The following is a 16,084-nucleotide window of genomic DNA, read 5'->3' as shown; positions in this document are numbered from 1 at the left end:
CATCTGGCCTCCAGGCCAGGGCCAAACCACCACACTGGATCACCATGCAGTTGCACCACAACACCCCACAGCCAGCAAACAGCCTCCCCACAGCTTCAGACAGAAGTGCAAGGGGTGGGGCTGCAACTCAACTGCTAGACTGCCCTCTCAGGAAGATAATTTGGCAGCTTTTTAATTGAACAGCCAAGGGAGTTTCTTCAACCTGGATCAGCACTGGGCCATGCCACCAGTAGCACTGGCAGTGCACAAAGTGGGCACAGCACAGGTTGCAGTGACTTAGAGTGGTGTTGTCATCAGTACTTCACCATAGCCTCTGAACTTCTGCTCTGCTCAAAGGAACTGTCAAGGTGCAGACACTGCAGACCCCATGTGCTCCATGACTGCTTGCTTAATCAGGTGCAAGTCCAGATGAGTGAGCTGGGCTTTCAAGCAAGTCTGCAGAATATGGCACATAGTATCTGCAACACATCCCAAGCACACCAAGGTATTTGGACACCTAGCATCTGCAGTTAGCACACCAAACCTGAAAACACTTTGAATTTACTCTGCTACAAACTAGTGGCTCTTAATAATGCCTCAGGCAAACCAAACAGCAGCTCCTGCTGTCCCAGTCAGAATACAGCCTATAGCTTGACTATAGGAACCCCCTGCCTCGTTACTGTCCTTTGGAAGCATCTTTCAGAACCAAAGATCAGCTCGGGTGGCACTGACCACAATGAGCAGCGAGTACCAGGGGAGTAACACAGACAGCCAACAGGTCTTTTTTTTATAAAAGTATTTTTAATAAACTGATGGATTTAAGTTTCAGATGCTAGACAACTTGTTGCCAGGTACAGGTAACAAAATTCTTTGAATTTTATACAAATACTATGTAGTACAGTAAACTTGAAAGCAAGTTTACAAAAAACGCATCCGTGATAATATTCAGTTTGTAACCAACTCCCAACAGTGAAAATGATCATCATGTATCAATGGTGAGCAGAATTGCACTGCAGATTTTAGAAGTAATTCAACTATGTTTTTACCAAGCGACTCTGAAGTTACTGGTGCACGCTGACAGTACATTGGATTTTTTTTTTTTGGCTTGCTGAACAGAAAATAGCATTTAAATAAGGTGATGTTGAAGAACACATACTAAAGCACTGTCTGACAGAAAAATAAACAAGAAAGTAAACTGAGCAGAACCCTGAAATAGTGGTGGTGTTTTCTACCCGTTTTGATGGAAAAGACTCCACAGGTGTTCAGCTTTCTCACAGCATTTTGGAGTGTTCTAGCCCTAGCACAGTGTGGTCATTAGTAGACTAAAGTAATCCCTGCTTGGCAGTAATGCTGGTGAAAGGTAACTTGCTCTATTGCTAACAAATCGGAGTAACCACTGGCAGGGTGACTTCTCAGAGGCATCCAGTGGAGGCCAAGTTGACAGCGTGCAACTGAAGTTACAGTACTGCTTGCTTTGACACAATACTCAATAGCTTTCAGGGTTCGGGTATCAGTTTCGTCACAGGACTCACAAATAGATGAAACAAACAAACGGAGCGTTAAGACAGCATTTCCACCTGGAGAGATACCGATAAAATGAACGGTTTTGTTATGAACTTTCCAGTCTGCTTTAGAAAAAATAGTCTTAGTTTTACTTCTAAATAAAATTTGTGCTGTGTTCTGTCACAGTCTTGCATTGCACGTGTGGTTGTGTGTTAATGAAGGTGTAGAGATTTGTGACCTAGCACTGGATGTATCAAGAAGCCTAAAAAGCTGATTTTGGTACATAGAAGTTAGGTAGCAATGAAAATTAATTCTATTTATTTTTCCTAAAACCTAGGAAAAGCTACAGTACATTGCTAGATCAGTGGCCTCAACCCTGAGCTGAAGTAAAGGACCTGCCTTGGCCAAGAGACATAGTCACATTACTACCACAGCTGCACCACAGAGACAACATGACCTGTGGCATGTTGTCTTAGCTGTAAGTAGCACAAGATTCAGTTCTGTAATGCTTGAGAGTTCACTGGAGACCACCATATTCATTTTCACTACAGGAAAAAGAAGAAAGGAGAACTCAAATTCAGAGATTCAAGTGAAAAAACACTCAACAGGGAGAGTCAGTATGTCCAGTTTCTGGAGACCAGAGAACATAGTGGCTGACTTGTCAGTCTTGAGTGTTTCCCACTGGGCAGAGGAAAGTATTAAAACATGTACCAAACTACAGTCAGAGACTTCTGCTATTATCCCACTCTTTCCAGAAAGAATTTTCTCCCAGAACTGAGAGTCTCTTGCCTTTGTACCTACACTGCATCACAGGTGAGTGGAAACTTAAAGACTGTCTGCCAAAGGATTCAACCCAGTGCTAGCAGAAAAACTTTGTCTCATTTCCAACATGTGAGTTGGCAACCAGGTGAATTCTTACTAAGATGCAGCCTATCACACCTTCCTTAGGGTTCAATGGCACCAACTATCCATAGCTAGGAGCACTCACAAATATGATGCATTCTTGCCTCCTAAGAGGACTTTTTAAACAGCAGAAACTGTAGAGTCAGAAATTAAATCCAGCTACAGACTAAAAATAAAGCTTGTGAGACTCATTTATACTTCTAGCAATGCACACCTCTTTGTGAGCTGATCAGTTTACAGATGGTATGGGTTTTGTTAATTTAAGGCAGCAAGTCTTTCAAAATACACAAGCTCACTTCCCTCATTTTGTGCTACTGTATCCTTCTGTGCACAAGAGAACCCTCACTAATTTACACTAATGACTGGAAGAATCATTAATTCTCTTGGTAAGTGAACAAGAATAAGGCATTCCATTATATATTCTGATCACTAATTAAAATTTAGCTCTAATTATAATCTACCAGCAAACATACTTCTGTGGTTTAGAAAATAACATCTCTTACCTTCAGATATAACTGTGTGTGCAGATTAGTGGGTTCTGCTGTGTAAACACACAGGTGCATAAGCAGTTTTCAGGTTTTTCTTCACTACATCTGACAAGAAAGTTAATGCCACAGATAGAGACTGTGGGAACATAAATTGGGATTTCTCTATTAATTCGTGCAGATATGCACAACTGGGCAGTAATTTGTAGCTCAAAAAAACCCCCAAAGAGGACACAAATGTTTATAAACACAAATGAAACAAACTCAGGAGCAAAAAGCCAGGCCATTACCCAAACAGAAGTGGATTGTATTACACTATTGAAAATTATATGAAACAAACAGAAACTATATGGAAAAAAAAAAAAAAGTACAAGTACTAACTTTTATATTCAAGTTTGAAATCAAGTGAAGCAAACAATGAAAAATTTGCTGATGCTTCTAACAGATGATAGTCACATGTCTAAACCCTGGTTGAAGTAGACTAAACATAGAAGACAAAATGCAAACTACATGGCCGAGTGAAAAAAAAAGGGGAGGGGAAGAGAAGGATCAATGTGCATTGTAATGAGACAGAAATTCCCTTCATATGTGCAAAAATCCACAGTTTCATTAATGTAGAGGCCATAATTCTAGTAACAGATCTTAGACAAAACCAGTCTCCCTACATCCCGGAATCTATCTGTTTACATCAGCCACTTTAAGTGCACAGTACCCTGTTCACATATATAGTATCCAGCAGTTCCTGGCATTTTCTCAGAATTTAATATTCACCTGCCTTAAATCTTGAAAACCAAAGGGAGAGTTCATCCAGGGTATCATACCACTGCTTTTGAGTTACGCCAACAGTTAAATTCTCTCTTCTTTCATGGTGGCAGGAGTCCTTACAGGACTTGTAAACAGCAGTACACAATACTGTAAACAAATCATTTCAGTTCTGCTTTATACAAGATGTTAAGCTAACGCAGCTCTACCAAACAGGTGAAAATGAAAAGGGTGGCTTGACACAAAATCCCTCCCTTTTCTCCCAGCAATTCTTTTCACTACATAATCCTGAGGTGAAACAGTGGTTGAAGAGAGCCTTTTTTTGCATATAAAAACAATCTTCTGGAGTCAGCTCTCATTCTGTCAGGAAGTCAATTGCTGGAGAAATCAAAATTAAGTATTTCAAACCATTTGTTACTTTGGAGGAGGACTTATAATTTGGTGTGGCGACCAGTTCTAGGCCCAGATGCTGAGCTTGCCAAAGAAGCTGATGCTGCAGCATCCTCAGCTTCCTCCAGCTCATCATGTAGCTCCTGGCTAACGCTGGACTGGAGGGCTGCAGGAGTTAGCCACTCCTTTGGCAGACAGCTCTGGAGAAATGGTATACAAGAGCTGAAGTAGGCAAGGCGATTCACCCATCGTGGAATCTCTTTTCCACAGAGAATCTAAGGGAAAAGGGAAAAGAAAGGATTAATTTGTCTTCTGGATTCAGCAGTAACAAAACCACAGTACTATAAATAAAAAGAAAAGGCTACAGCAGCCTTACTGTTTATGTATCACAAACACCAGTCAAGAAGCACTCAAGTTAGCTGCATCAGGACAACATTATCCATCAATAAAAGCAGTACCCTACGTCACACAAAAAGACCTGTTTTCCACTGAGAGAGTTTGAGTCATGGTTCTACACGTTGGTTTTGCTTCTTTTAACAAGTCCTAAAAAGTCTAACCACCTCACTCTCTTTTATTAACTTCTATAAAAGACACAGAAATAAGGTATGGTTTCTGTTCACTGCCTGTTCCTCAGAAACAGGAACAGACCCTGAAATCAAGCGGTCAAAATGTTAGTGTCAATACTGTGATTATGCAAGTTGTGCATACAGCTGAAGCTACTTACTGGAATGGCCTCTGATTACTTTGCTCAAGACATCACTATTTAACAGCCCACAAGCCAAGCACACACACTTAGGTTCACTGGATGTTATACAATGCAAAGTTGGTAAATTCCTCAGAAATTCATGAAGCTGAATTAAATACTTGGGTTTGCTGCATGTTGGTCACTAAATGGTTTCACTGTCACTATTCAAGGAGTGAGCTGTTTTACTTCGCTATTTCCACATTCACTTCTGGTATTACTTTATCCAGTGCACCATCTCAAAATTTTCCTGTACCACTGGAAGATCAAACAGTCTCCACACAGGCTATGCAGTGAGCTTGGCATTAATTATTTTGGAAGAAACAAAACCCAAACAAAACAAATTTGATGGAAGTTCACCATGGAAACAAATAGCCAGCCTTTCCTTGGTGTGCTTCAATGAAACATTAAAATAAATTCTGTCAAGCACAAAATGCTAACTTCTGATAAAAAACACATCCACCATTCCTCTCTTTGCCCTGGCTTGATACACAACTGATCAGGCCTTCAGTGATACTGCCAAACCAATCACATTAAAATAAATCTGAGAGGAAAAAGCAAAGCTCATTCAGCTCCAGAGTCAAACACTCTGCATGTCCACCAGGTTACATGACCAGGACGCAGGTGCTGGCAGACCAGGAACTTTGACAAAAGCTTCTCAAGCTTAACATTGAGGACTAACATTGTGAAACTACAGTGCCTTTGTTATTCTTTAACAGTAGATCACGACTTCAAAAATTATTTTCAGTGTGATGGCTCTGTGGGGAAATACTGACAAAAATAACTTGTGGCTCTGTCTTCAGTAGAGATCTCTTAAGTGTATGAAATGATTTTGAAATCCTGTTAGTACTTCACTTACTAGGTCTCTCAACTAGGAATACACTCCTACTCAAACACAAACTATGTGTGACAACACTGTTCAGCATTTTTGGCAGCAAAAGATTGTGCTTTGGTTATAAAGACAAAATGTGAGAAATGGTGACACTTGCACAAGGCAACAGAGATTACAGCTGGATAACAGTTCAAAATCTGGCCAAACATTCCAAAAGACAGGGAGGGGATGACACTGTAGCCACCTGGGAAGCACTTTTCTACAGACCTTTGTGTTTGTTTACCTCAGATAGAGCTGAAGAAAAGTGGTTGCAGTTTTTGTGCATTAGGTGATAAGCATTTCCCTTGAATTCTTTTCCAAGCTCTTCTACTATTTTTTCTATGTCATCTTCCATGAAATCAGTACTGCCTAGAACCACAGCCTCTCTAGAAGAGAAACAGAGAGAGTAGATGGTGATCAGCCTTCCATGAGACAGGTTAATTACTGTCATACATTGCTTAAAAGTCACTCCATTGTGGGTAGTGAGATCTTTCTGCCCTCCTAGAGCAACAGATTCTATTGCATTTTACATATCGTGAGAGAGTATTTCCTTGCTGAATGCCCATGTGCAGCTCACTGAAGTTCTTTGCAACTCTGGCAAGCACTGGATGCATTCTCCCCTACTCTCCAAAGGATATTGTTTCCAAGATAGAGGTGAGAACAGGTAAGAGCTTGTAGTGCAGGTCAAGGCAATCACACTGAGAAAGCGAAGAGAGGCATGGGGAAGCCCTGAAGAGCCACAGTTTTCAACTTTTCCTTTGAATAAAAATTTTGTTGCCTTGAAAAAAATTACCCTGTTGTAAATACTGTACAAATAACAAAAACTAGCCACAGGTCCACATAAGTTGTCCACATTTAGGAAATTTAATGGTATCCTAAAAATAATGTTCTTTGTTGCAGCCCGTCTCATCACTCTGTCCTATCACTCTGTCCATATTTCAAGTAAAGAAAGTCAGAAATCCTGTAGTATCCTTCAATACATCTCTCCTCAAAAATAAATGTCTTTTTAATACTTCTCAAAAGGAATAAAATAGGTATTTTTCTTACTTAAATTTAAATGTCTCTCCTAGCTCAGAAGCATTTCCTGGTGAAATTTCAAATATTCCAGAAAAAGGGTACGGATGACCACCATAGGCAAATTCTGAAAGAGAAAGCTCAGATTTCACAAAACTGGTACACAGTAACAGTAAAGAACAGCAGACCTCACTAGCTGGAATCACAAGGATCTAAAGCTAGAAAGCAGACATCTTATTTACAGGGGTAACAAATCCAAGGAGCTATAAATAAATAGTTCTGTTAGTTACTAGTGAACCCAAAGGGGGGGAAAAAGGAAGCTTCCTACATTGGTGTACAGGTTTAACTTGAATCAAGTTTATAGTAAGTCTATATTGTTTTCATTATGTGATAGTGATGTTCTTTATACATGCTTGTCTTTAAAAGGTGACTTACATGTAGTTTAAAGATTCAAAGTACTGCATCAAAGATATGATAGAGATTCTGTCCAGTGCACACCACAGTGGTACGTGCAGCAGCGAGTAGTGGTCTAAATAATTTTAATGTCTTGATTTGCAGGTGTTCAATTGTCCAAAGTTCTTGACTGTTAACAAGAAAGTAAATCAGTGCATACATCTGCAGTCTGCATGTAGCATCTGCTAGTATAAGCACTTGCAACACATGAAAATATCATGGTGTGCTTTAGCTTCCTTCTGTGTCTGTAAGATAACACAGCAAGCCAAACCTAGAGCGCAATAAAAAGCTGTAAGCATGACTTCACGCTTCCTTTCCTCAAAACTCTTAACACATCGTCTAAGCCTGGCATTTAGCTTTGCAGATAATCTTTTTTACAACAGGTTAACAAATAAAGTTTGATGTACTTTGAAAACTGCAAGTCATTGTTTTAGCACCGGTATGACCCGCTGGATGAGAGAGTTGTTATAATCTGAACAGGATGGGAGGCACATGTATTTGGTACAGCTCAAGAACTGGCTTTCAGGCACAGTCCTATTAAGAGTCAGGTCTTTCTGGTTTGGATTAAAGAAACGTTAAGCATCTTCAACAATAAGCATTGGTTGCATTTGTCAGCTCCTTGTTCGCAAATCCAGTTACAAAGTTACAGAGCAGTTGAAGCATCTATACATGATGATAACTATGCAACCTGGTCTTTGGATCACATGCCACACCTTTTGCTGCTTCCCCTCGCCTCCAAACACATTACAAAAAAAGAGCTCAACTAGATTTTTCTTCTTTAAATGGACTACTTTTAGCAACACCATCATCTCAGAACATCATTATACTGCTAAGCAAGAACACCTCAGACCTATGCCACATCATGCTCAAAAATATCTTCTGGCAGTAAGGGAGATTCGAAGTGGTCTGAACAGATCATGAAGCTGCGTCCCCAAGTACCACCTATTTAGCAAAACTAATTTAGTGATGTATTTATCACAAGTGCATCTTTTGTAAACAATATGCATGAGGCCCCCTCTAAAAGCAACAAACCAACCTATAAAAAAGGAACAGAGTTTCTCCTAAGCATCGTGCACTTTTAGGTACCTATCTGCAACAGACTTATTTCTGTAGCTGAAAATTAACTCCTTCCACTAAATGCTGATCAGATACCAAGGAAACAATTCAACTATGCTTACATGAAGCATACATTTGTTTTAACAGTAAGTGTTTCAAAACCTAAAATACTAATTTTCTGTGCCTAGCTGAATAAATTACACACTTTATCATAGCTGCATAGCTTTATACAATGCAAGATGACCACCAGATCATTTATATCTAAGTTTTTTTCCCATTAGGCAGAAGAGATGAGAACTTTAAGAGAAAACTGCTGATGAGTTTTAAGGAGACAAACTTTCTGTATGACCTGAAGAATGTTTTTTAAATAACAGCATTATCAGAAAAAAAAGTTATGTTTCTCCTGTACATACCTCGGCCATACACCTCTATACCTGAATGGAACACTCCAATTCCAAGGGAAGAAGTATATTCATTCATCCAATACTGAAAGAAAGAAGAAAACAAAAAAGACTCTAATTTCTATTAGGGATTTGTCTTCTCATAGCAGACTCACATGAATTCATCTTGCACACCAAAAGCTTGAAGTCCTACAACAAACTGCACAACACATTTTATGGGAGCAGAATATGCTGTTAAAATTCCCCAACTGCATATAATGAATCAATTCCACGAGGTTCTGCCCCAGTGTGTTACTGCTGTCAATGTCTGTCAACCAAAGAGACTGTAACTGGGAGAAATCTGTATCAGCTTTTGATTTGTCAACAAGTTTTCACTTAGGTGGAATACATTCTAGAATCAACTGTAGTTATTCTACATAAGCATTTATTATTATTTCTTAATAACATCAGAATGTAGGAGTGTAATATAAACACAGCAACTGTCATTTATAGCAATGACCACATTTATGGTTGTGACCAGAAAAAACATGAGAGTAAACCAAACTAAAATTACCTTAGTATATTTTGCCTTTGAATACTCAATTGGTGGTCACCAGACAAGAAACTAAGCTCTCTCCAGGCTCCTGATGTATGTATCACCATACATCAGGTATAAATCTTTTGCATAGGTCTAACACTGTTTCCAGTATATCACTTCTGTTGTAGCAAACAAATAACGGTATTTCAAAAAGAAAACATAGTTGTAAGTAGCAAAACAAACAACTGAAACAAAACAACTAAACAAAAACCCCCAACCCAAAGCCACAAACAAAAACCCCAACCCAAAGCCCACAAAAACAAAACCACAAACAAACAAAACAGAAGAAACCCCCTCTTTCCTCCTGTGATTTGTCTTTTTTCCAAAAGCACCGCTGAGTGCCTGTCAGGAGCTAACTATTACCCTCAAGACTTTAAAGATGCCCAGTTTTGGAAAGAAAACCTCAGAATTACTGTATTTCCTTGGCTACATCACCACCCCCAAAAAGATCAGTCTCCAAGCAGTAAAAATATAAAATGGAAATTCAAACAAAGGCTTCAAAAAAACAAAGGGGCAAGCCTCAGTTATGTTCTTAAAACTGGAACAGGCTAGCAGGAAAAACCTCTCAAAATACAAGGAAAACGTTATTTTGTCATTTACTCCAGCAGTGGGATATTTTCTCCTGGGTCACCTGGTCCCAAAGGGCAGCCCCATGAGCTTCTACAAAGCAGACGTGAAAAAGTCATCTGTCAGGCAGAATACAGACTGAGGTAGGACCCCCCAGCAAAGTAATAATTCTTTAGCAAAAAGAAAGAAAGAATCTATTTTCTTTACACAACCTTTTGACATAAAGGCTTTCTGACGTGAAGTCACTATTAAACCGGTACCACTGATGATAAATATGTAAAAAGGTTACAGAAGTCACATTTTAAGATGTGCTAGCTGGAATTAGTGCATAACTTACAGGACCACTACAAACATTATGGTGTGTAATGTGCATTTCTGAAAGCTATTTTTTCCCAATGCAGATACACTGAATTCTGGACTGAGAAGCTATTCATGAAAAATCAAGACAAGTTAAATGGCAAAAAGAGCAAGTCAGGCCAAGAGTTAAAAAATTTCAGGCATGAGATAAAGATATATTTGACTTTTACAGTCATCCTTATTCCAAGTATCATTAAATCTAAAATAAATGGTCCCCCAAATTCAGTTACTAGCAGCTGCCAAGCATCATGACTTTTCCAGACTAAAATTCACCATTATGCTAGCAGGCACTGAACGCAGATGACCGTCTGGATAACAAGATGCTGAGGATTTAATGTTCTTTTCTATAGACATGTCAGTTGAGGGAAATTTTGTCAGCATGAGTTACCAGAAGACAGATTTTACTGCTTATAAAGTTAAGGCTGAGAGCTGTGGACAAATTTTGCTTAAGACTGAAATTTACCCTTTGCTTTAATTCCCGTCTTTGTCGGTGTATTGCTGTTAGCTAGTGGGGTACACATGACGATACTAAATTATCACCTTACTCTATTAGAGGGCTTCACAGTTCTTTCCTTCCTCCCCCCAGAAAAAAAGCAGAGAGCTAGTCTGTACCATCAAGCTACATGCAGAAATATACCAGGTTATAAATATACTCGGTTAGACCTACTTTATAGAAAGACAGAGTAGAGGGAGAAAAACAGAAGAGAGGAAGGAAAGAGAAGAGTGTTTCAGACTACCTAACTGGATGGATATGTGAGCATAAAGCAAACATGGATTCTGTTTGCTGAAGTGAAATCAAAGCCCCCAGGAAAATGGAAGAACTACTTCATAAACCTGTTTCAGCTTTGAAGCTAGTCCTACCCCACAATTTACCAGCTTTCAAAACAGTTTTAGGTTTATATATATTGTCAAAACTGTAGGTACCTTCAACATACAGTTTGTCAGCATAGGATTAAAGCGTGTTTGTCTAATGAGAAGGTGTATCCGAATGAACCTAATGTAGAACTGAGCTAGACAGCATCCCTGGTGCTTGTCCCTGCTGTCCTGGACACTCATTTGGCCAGGGAACTCTGGGTTCAGCCTCTGCATTCCAAATAACTTACACATCACAGATACATTGGATCTCTTAATAAATGGAACAAAACTTACACAAGATAATCCCATTCAGGCAGGACAAAAAAATATAAAAGGGAAGGAAAAAAATTGAAATTAAAAAAATTGCATAAACAAATAGATAAATTATCACATTTCTCCCCTCCAAACTCCATGAAATCTAATGCAAGGCATAGCCAGAGGACAGAAATGCAGGTCACCAACCCTCCTCCATCAATGCATACCAAAGCATACGAATGCCATGGAAAGCTGCTCTAACGAGGCGCTAAGCAAGCCCAGTGCTATTTAAAGCACACACTCCTCCTTACTGGTGGCACCTGAATACACCGAATTCACTAGACTGCAAAGCCTGAGCACTGGTGGCAAACTAAACAAAAGTCAGCAACTTTGGAAGAAGTGCCTAAAGCAAGATAGCACTTCAGTACTTCCAGTAAGAAGAGAGTAGGTTATTTGGAGACAAAAGAATTTCAATAAGGCATAATTACTTTTTCCCTGGGAACTGTAATTATATCTAATTATTACTTAATCTGGATCAGCTATTGGAAGGTTGGTCATATTTTCTCATTGAACAAAAGGCCTTATCTCACTGAAAAAAGAAATGCAGGACAAGTGCAACTTAAAGTATGCTGAGTTTGGCTATAGATGAAAGGCTTATATACAATTTCCAAAATAAAGATTGCAAATTAAAAATTTTATATATAGAGAGAGTGTGTGTGAGTGTGCTTGTTGGTTCAGTAACATGTCCCAAGTTCTACAGTCCCAAACTGATCCCAAAAGCTACATCTCTGCAGCCATTAAACAAACTGCATCGCCTTCAGGTAGTCTTGATAGAAGTTGCACCATAGTAGATTGTACACAAGCACAATCCCATATCCTCAATATCTTGCAAAAGGCAGTCTTCCAAAACAAGAAATTGTTTAATGCAGCTATCACACAAAAATATTAGGGAAGTATTTTTCCTTGTGCACAACGAAGTCGTGACTGAAATGAAAGAATATCCCAGTGCTTCAAAGAAAGCTTCATTATCTTCTTCAGAGCTTTCATTTATGTTAATACTTTGGATATTTATATGTGACAAGGAAAAAAAAAAGGCATGCTACTCTGCACACACACAAAAAGCTAGACTCCTAAAAATAGCAGTTAGTTAAGAGGAAACTATGAAGTACTGAGGTTCTCAAAACATGATATATCAAAGTCTTCACCCTACCCTGTTAATGATCATAAAAGATTTTTCAAAGGCATGAGCTGCAGACTGGGAATACACCCTTAAGCTTCTCTCCCATCTGTAAAGTTACCAGTACTTCAAAGTCTCCTTTCTTGTACAACACACACATGACCCCCCTCCTCACCCTTCGGTTTTATCAAATATTTTTGCTTTCTGAAGCACTGAGGACAATGAAAGGGTATATGCTCCAAAACCAACCAACTCAGTCTTGTAAGGAGTTTCAGCAGTAGCAAGGTCACCTAGCATTCCCCTGCAAACCTGAGCAGCTGCCTGAGAAATTAAGCTACACCTAGCACTCAGGCTAAAGCACTCATGTTAAAATAAAGCTGTTCATATGACTGTTGCAATTATAGTAGTTTTGATTCTGTCAACCAGGTGATTAACAGTGGTCTCTTGTTCCAGAAAGAGAAATAAAACTTCAGCTAGGCAAACCCCCAAACCCACCTCCAAGAGGCACATGATGTTGGAAGCAAACGGTAAACCTGTTGCTATCTCAACACACAGTTGTCAGGATGTGATGAATGACAGAACATCCAAACAGCTACTATGAAGACTCTTTCCTTCTCCCCCAACTCTTAGTACACCCAAACAACACAGCATCCTTGATTTCAGCAGGCTCTCTACATGCAGTAATGTAAAACCTATGCAACATAAAAATAAGGCTTTAGTTTTATCTCCTGCTTCAAACAAGTTTAAAAATGGACATAATGTTAAGCGGAAGAATTCAAGGCAGCTGGACATTAACAGTCTTTCAGACACAGTAAGAACCTTAGTTTTTCTTTCCAGTTTAAAGAAAGTCTGTTTTACTAATGTTCAATGTTACTAATGTACAGGCATTACAAAACAAACAGATGAAGTAGGATATAGCAATATTCTTGGTCAGCTATCTCAGGTTTTGCTATGTGCAATTTGTGGTCATGTACAGCTGCAAAAGAATACCACAACTGCAGACCAATGCACAAGAAAAATCCCTACATGTGATCAACCATCTACAAATAAATTGCATGCTTCTTTTTAAGAGTAAGTTCCTTCCACAGATAGCAGCTGTAGAGACTATGCTACTTCTTGAGGCATGGAGAACCCCACTAATCACAAAATGACCGTGAGTCCCCCAACATGTCCTAAGTAAAAATGTAACATTAGTTATTGCGAGCACAACCTTTCTGTTACTTGTTTCCCCCTCTTGTCCTGTCAAATGTCAGCCTTCGTTAAGATGGCTAGAATAAAACTGATCAGAGTAACTTGGCTTTGGAGGAAAGAGAAATCAGGACATGGGTTGCAAAGACGTCTAAAGAGGAAGAGGTGAAGGAGAACCATAGGAATGAAAAAATAGACTATCACAGGAAAAAAGAAATGGCATGCTTAAGTCACAGCCCACCAGTGCCATCATCACAGCAAGAATGATTTTCTCTCAAACCATGGCATTACTTCCCAGGCAGGCACTTACATAGGTGGACAGTCCATTCTGTTAGTTTCACAGCCTGCCTGTGAACTGGGCCCAGGCAACACATGGCACAGATTAAGCAAGTTGTTGCGAGAACACTGGGTCTGCCTTCCTAGTGAGTTGCAAGTGCACCAAACCTGACTTCAAAGATATTGCCTTACATAAGAGTCCTAAACGTACTTTGTACAAATATTTGTAATTAATATCTGTAAAGCCATCTCTTTTCATGCTAAGAGCTTCTCCAATGTGTATTTTTGAACTGTAGTCCAGAGAAGTCACACATATGCACATGTCAGAGCATCCTTCCCTCAAGTCTAGTATAAATAACACAAGACCTTTTGTCTTATCAGCAACACGTACGAGTTCAACCAAGTGAGCAAAAGACCCTATTTTATTTTCCCCTTCTCTCAGAAAAATTACAGTAAAGAGACTGCCCCTGTATCCAATTTCATTTCATCCTCTACAATGAAGAAAAAGCCATGTAGTAACAGATTTGTATTTGCTGGAGACAGAACTGACACACAGAAGGGTAAGAAATACTTAAAAATCCTTTGAGAGGGCCATTGATTTCTGTAAGTATTAGGGTATCAGGCTAGTTCATATAATCTCATAAATAATTTTAATTCCAAGATGGTTAGCTCCCTATTGATTGCTATTAAATATTCTAGCATTTAGGCCTGAGTATTCAGAAGAAAGTGAGCTGTATTTTCTCTCTGACCACAGTCTGCCCTATGCACACCTACATCTTTTTAAACCACCAAAAGTTCACTGTAAAATGGTGGTGGTGGTTGTAGCAGGAAAGCCTGTACAAAATACTCAAATGGAAATAGTTACCTGAAATTAGTTGTCAATCTTACTGTCCTTGTATCATTAGACTCAAAACCAGTCAGAAAACTATTGCTACCTAGTTCTAATTTCCAGCGATGGCAACACATTAACGGATAATATATCTTAATATTACTTATCCACAAGTCCTGCTCTGTGCAGGTACTTACACCTCATTTGTTACCATGGCACTTGAGCAGCTTCCAGTTGAACTTAATACAACAGTTGCTGTAGATGCCGCAGAAAGATTATCCAAAAAGGTGGGAAGGCGAGCTCACAGGACTGCAGACCCAGCTGGATGAATTTCTGTATTTCTACCAAGTTCCATCCATACCAAAACAGTTCCAAAACTCTGATCTAGAGAAGCATAAACATTCCTGACACAGAGCTAAAAACCTCCTAGCCCTACAGAGACAGTGGTTATCCCCACCTACTGCACTGCTGGAAAACCAGCCACTTCTGTAGTTTTCAGAAACAAGAAAAGCTGGGCCTCTCACCTGCTGAGCCCTGGGAGCATTAACAGAGAAGGAAGAACAGCTCGGGGAAATGCACATTTCGCTACTAATTCACAGCAGGGGCAGAACTTACTCTGCGACAGGGAGTGGTTCTACCTGTCACTGGATGCCCCGGCAAAGCACCAAAGCAAACTTCAGCTGCTGGTCTCTAAGGATCTGTGGAAACTGACAAACGTACCAAATTGTCTCCCCTGCCCCGGGTTCCTAATTTCTTTTGCTCCACCGCCCCACTGGCGGAAGCCCACAGAGCCAACTCACTTAAGAACAGATAGGGGAAAGGCAGAAAAAGTTTCTCCGCAGCCTTCTCCCTGCCCCCACAGAACGTTCAGCGCCGCAGACGCCGCGGCTCTCCTAGGAGCGAAATCAGGACCCCCGCCCGCCTGCACAGGTGCTGGGCCGCACTGCCTCCAACGGCCCCGGGCCGGGCCAGGCCTGGCCGCCGCAGCGGGCCCCTAGCTCTGGCCCGGGCGCTCACCATGTCGTAGACGTTGAGAATCACCAGCTGGTTCGCCATCGCCAGCGGCCCGCGGGCGCCCCCCGCCCGCTCGGACGTTCCCGCTGGGCGGCAGCAGCGCTCCTCAGGCCGCCGGCGGGGCGTTGGGGACCCCCGGGGGCCGCTTCCTCCTCGTCCTGCCTGTTGCTGCGGGGCGGGGGTGGGCGGCGGGCACCATGGAGCCGCCGCCGCGGAGGGACAGGGCCTCGCCCCCGTTAGACGCGCTCAGCCCACGGCCGGCAGCGGGGGCCGCGCGGTGCGGGGGAACAGCGGGCGCGGGCCCGGGCCCCGCCGGTCGGCGCGAAGAGCCGCGGCGAGGCGGGCAGCGGCTCTCACCCTGCCTGGCGTTGGCGCCGCCGCGGCCGCGTGACGGCCTAGCCGCCCCGCCAATGGGCACAAAATGGAGCCT

General features: G+C 41.0%; 1 protein-coding gene across 1 annotated transcript; it reads right to left on the bottom strand.

Moving 5' to 3' along the window:
* Window positions 1–927: 927 nt before the first annotated feature.
* Window positions 928–15,768, bottom strand: DESI2 (desumoylating isopeptidase 2). Its single transcript, XM_054162326.1, has 5 exons — window positions 15,658–15,768; window positions 8,572–8,644; window positions 6,683–6,776; window positions 5,880–6,021; window positions 928–4,297 (listed from the first exon to the last, which is right to left on the bottom strand). The coding sequence occupies exons 1-5, from the start codon at window positions 15,694–15,696 to the stop codon at window positions 4,064–4,066; spliced, it is 582 nt and encodes a 193-aa protein (XP_054018301.1). The 5' UTR covers window positions 15,697–15,768; the 3' UTR covers window positions 928–4,063.
* Between the last annotated feature and the right edge of the window lie 316 nt (window positions 15,769–16,084).

This window comes from Dryobates pubescens, chromosome 6 (genome assembly GCF_014839835.1).
Source record: "Dryobates pubescens isolate bDryPub1 chromosome 6, bDryPub1.pri, whole genome shotgun sequence".
Taxonomy (NCBI): Eukaryota; Metazoa; Chordata; class Aves; order Piciformes; family Picidae; genus Dryobates; species Dryobates pubescens.
Note: the sequence above shows the minus strand (reverse complement) of the source record. Positions and strands in the feature narration are given on the sequence as shown.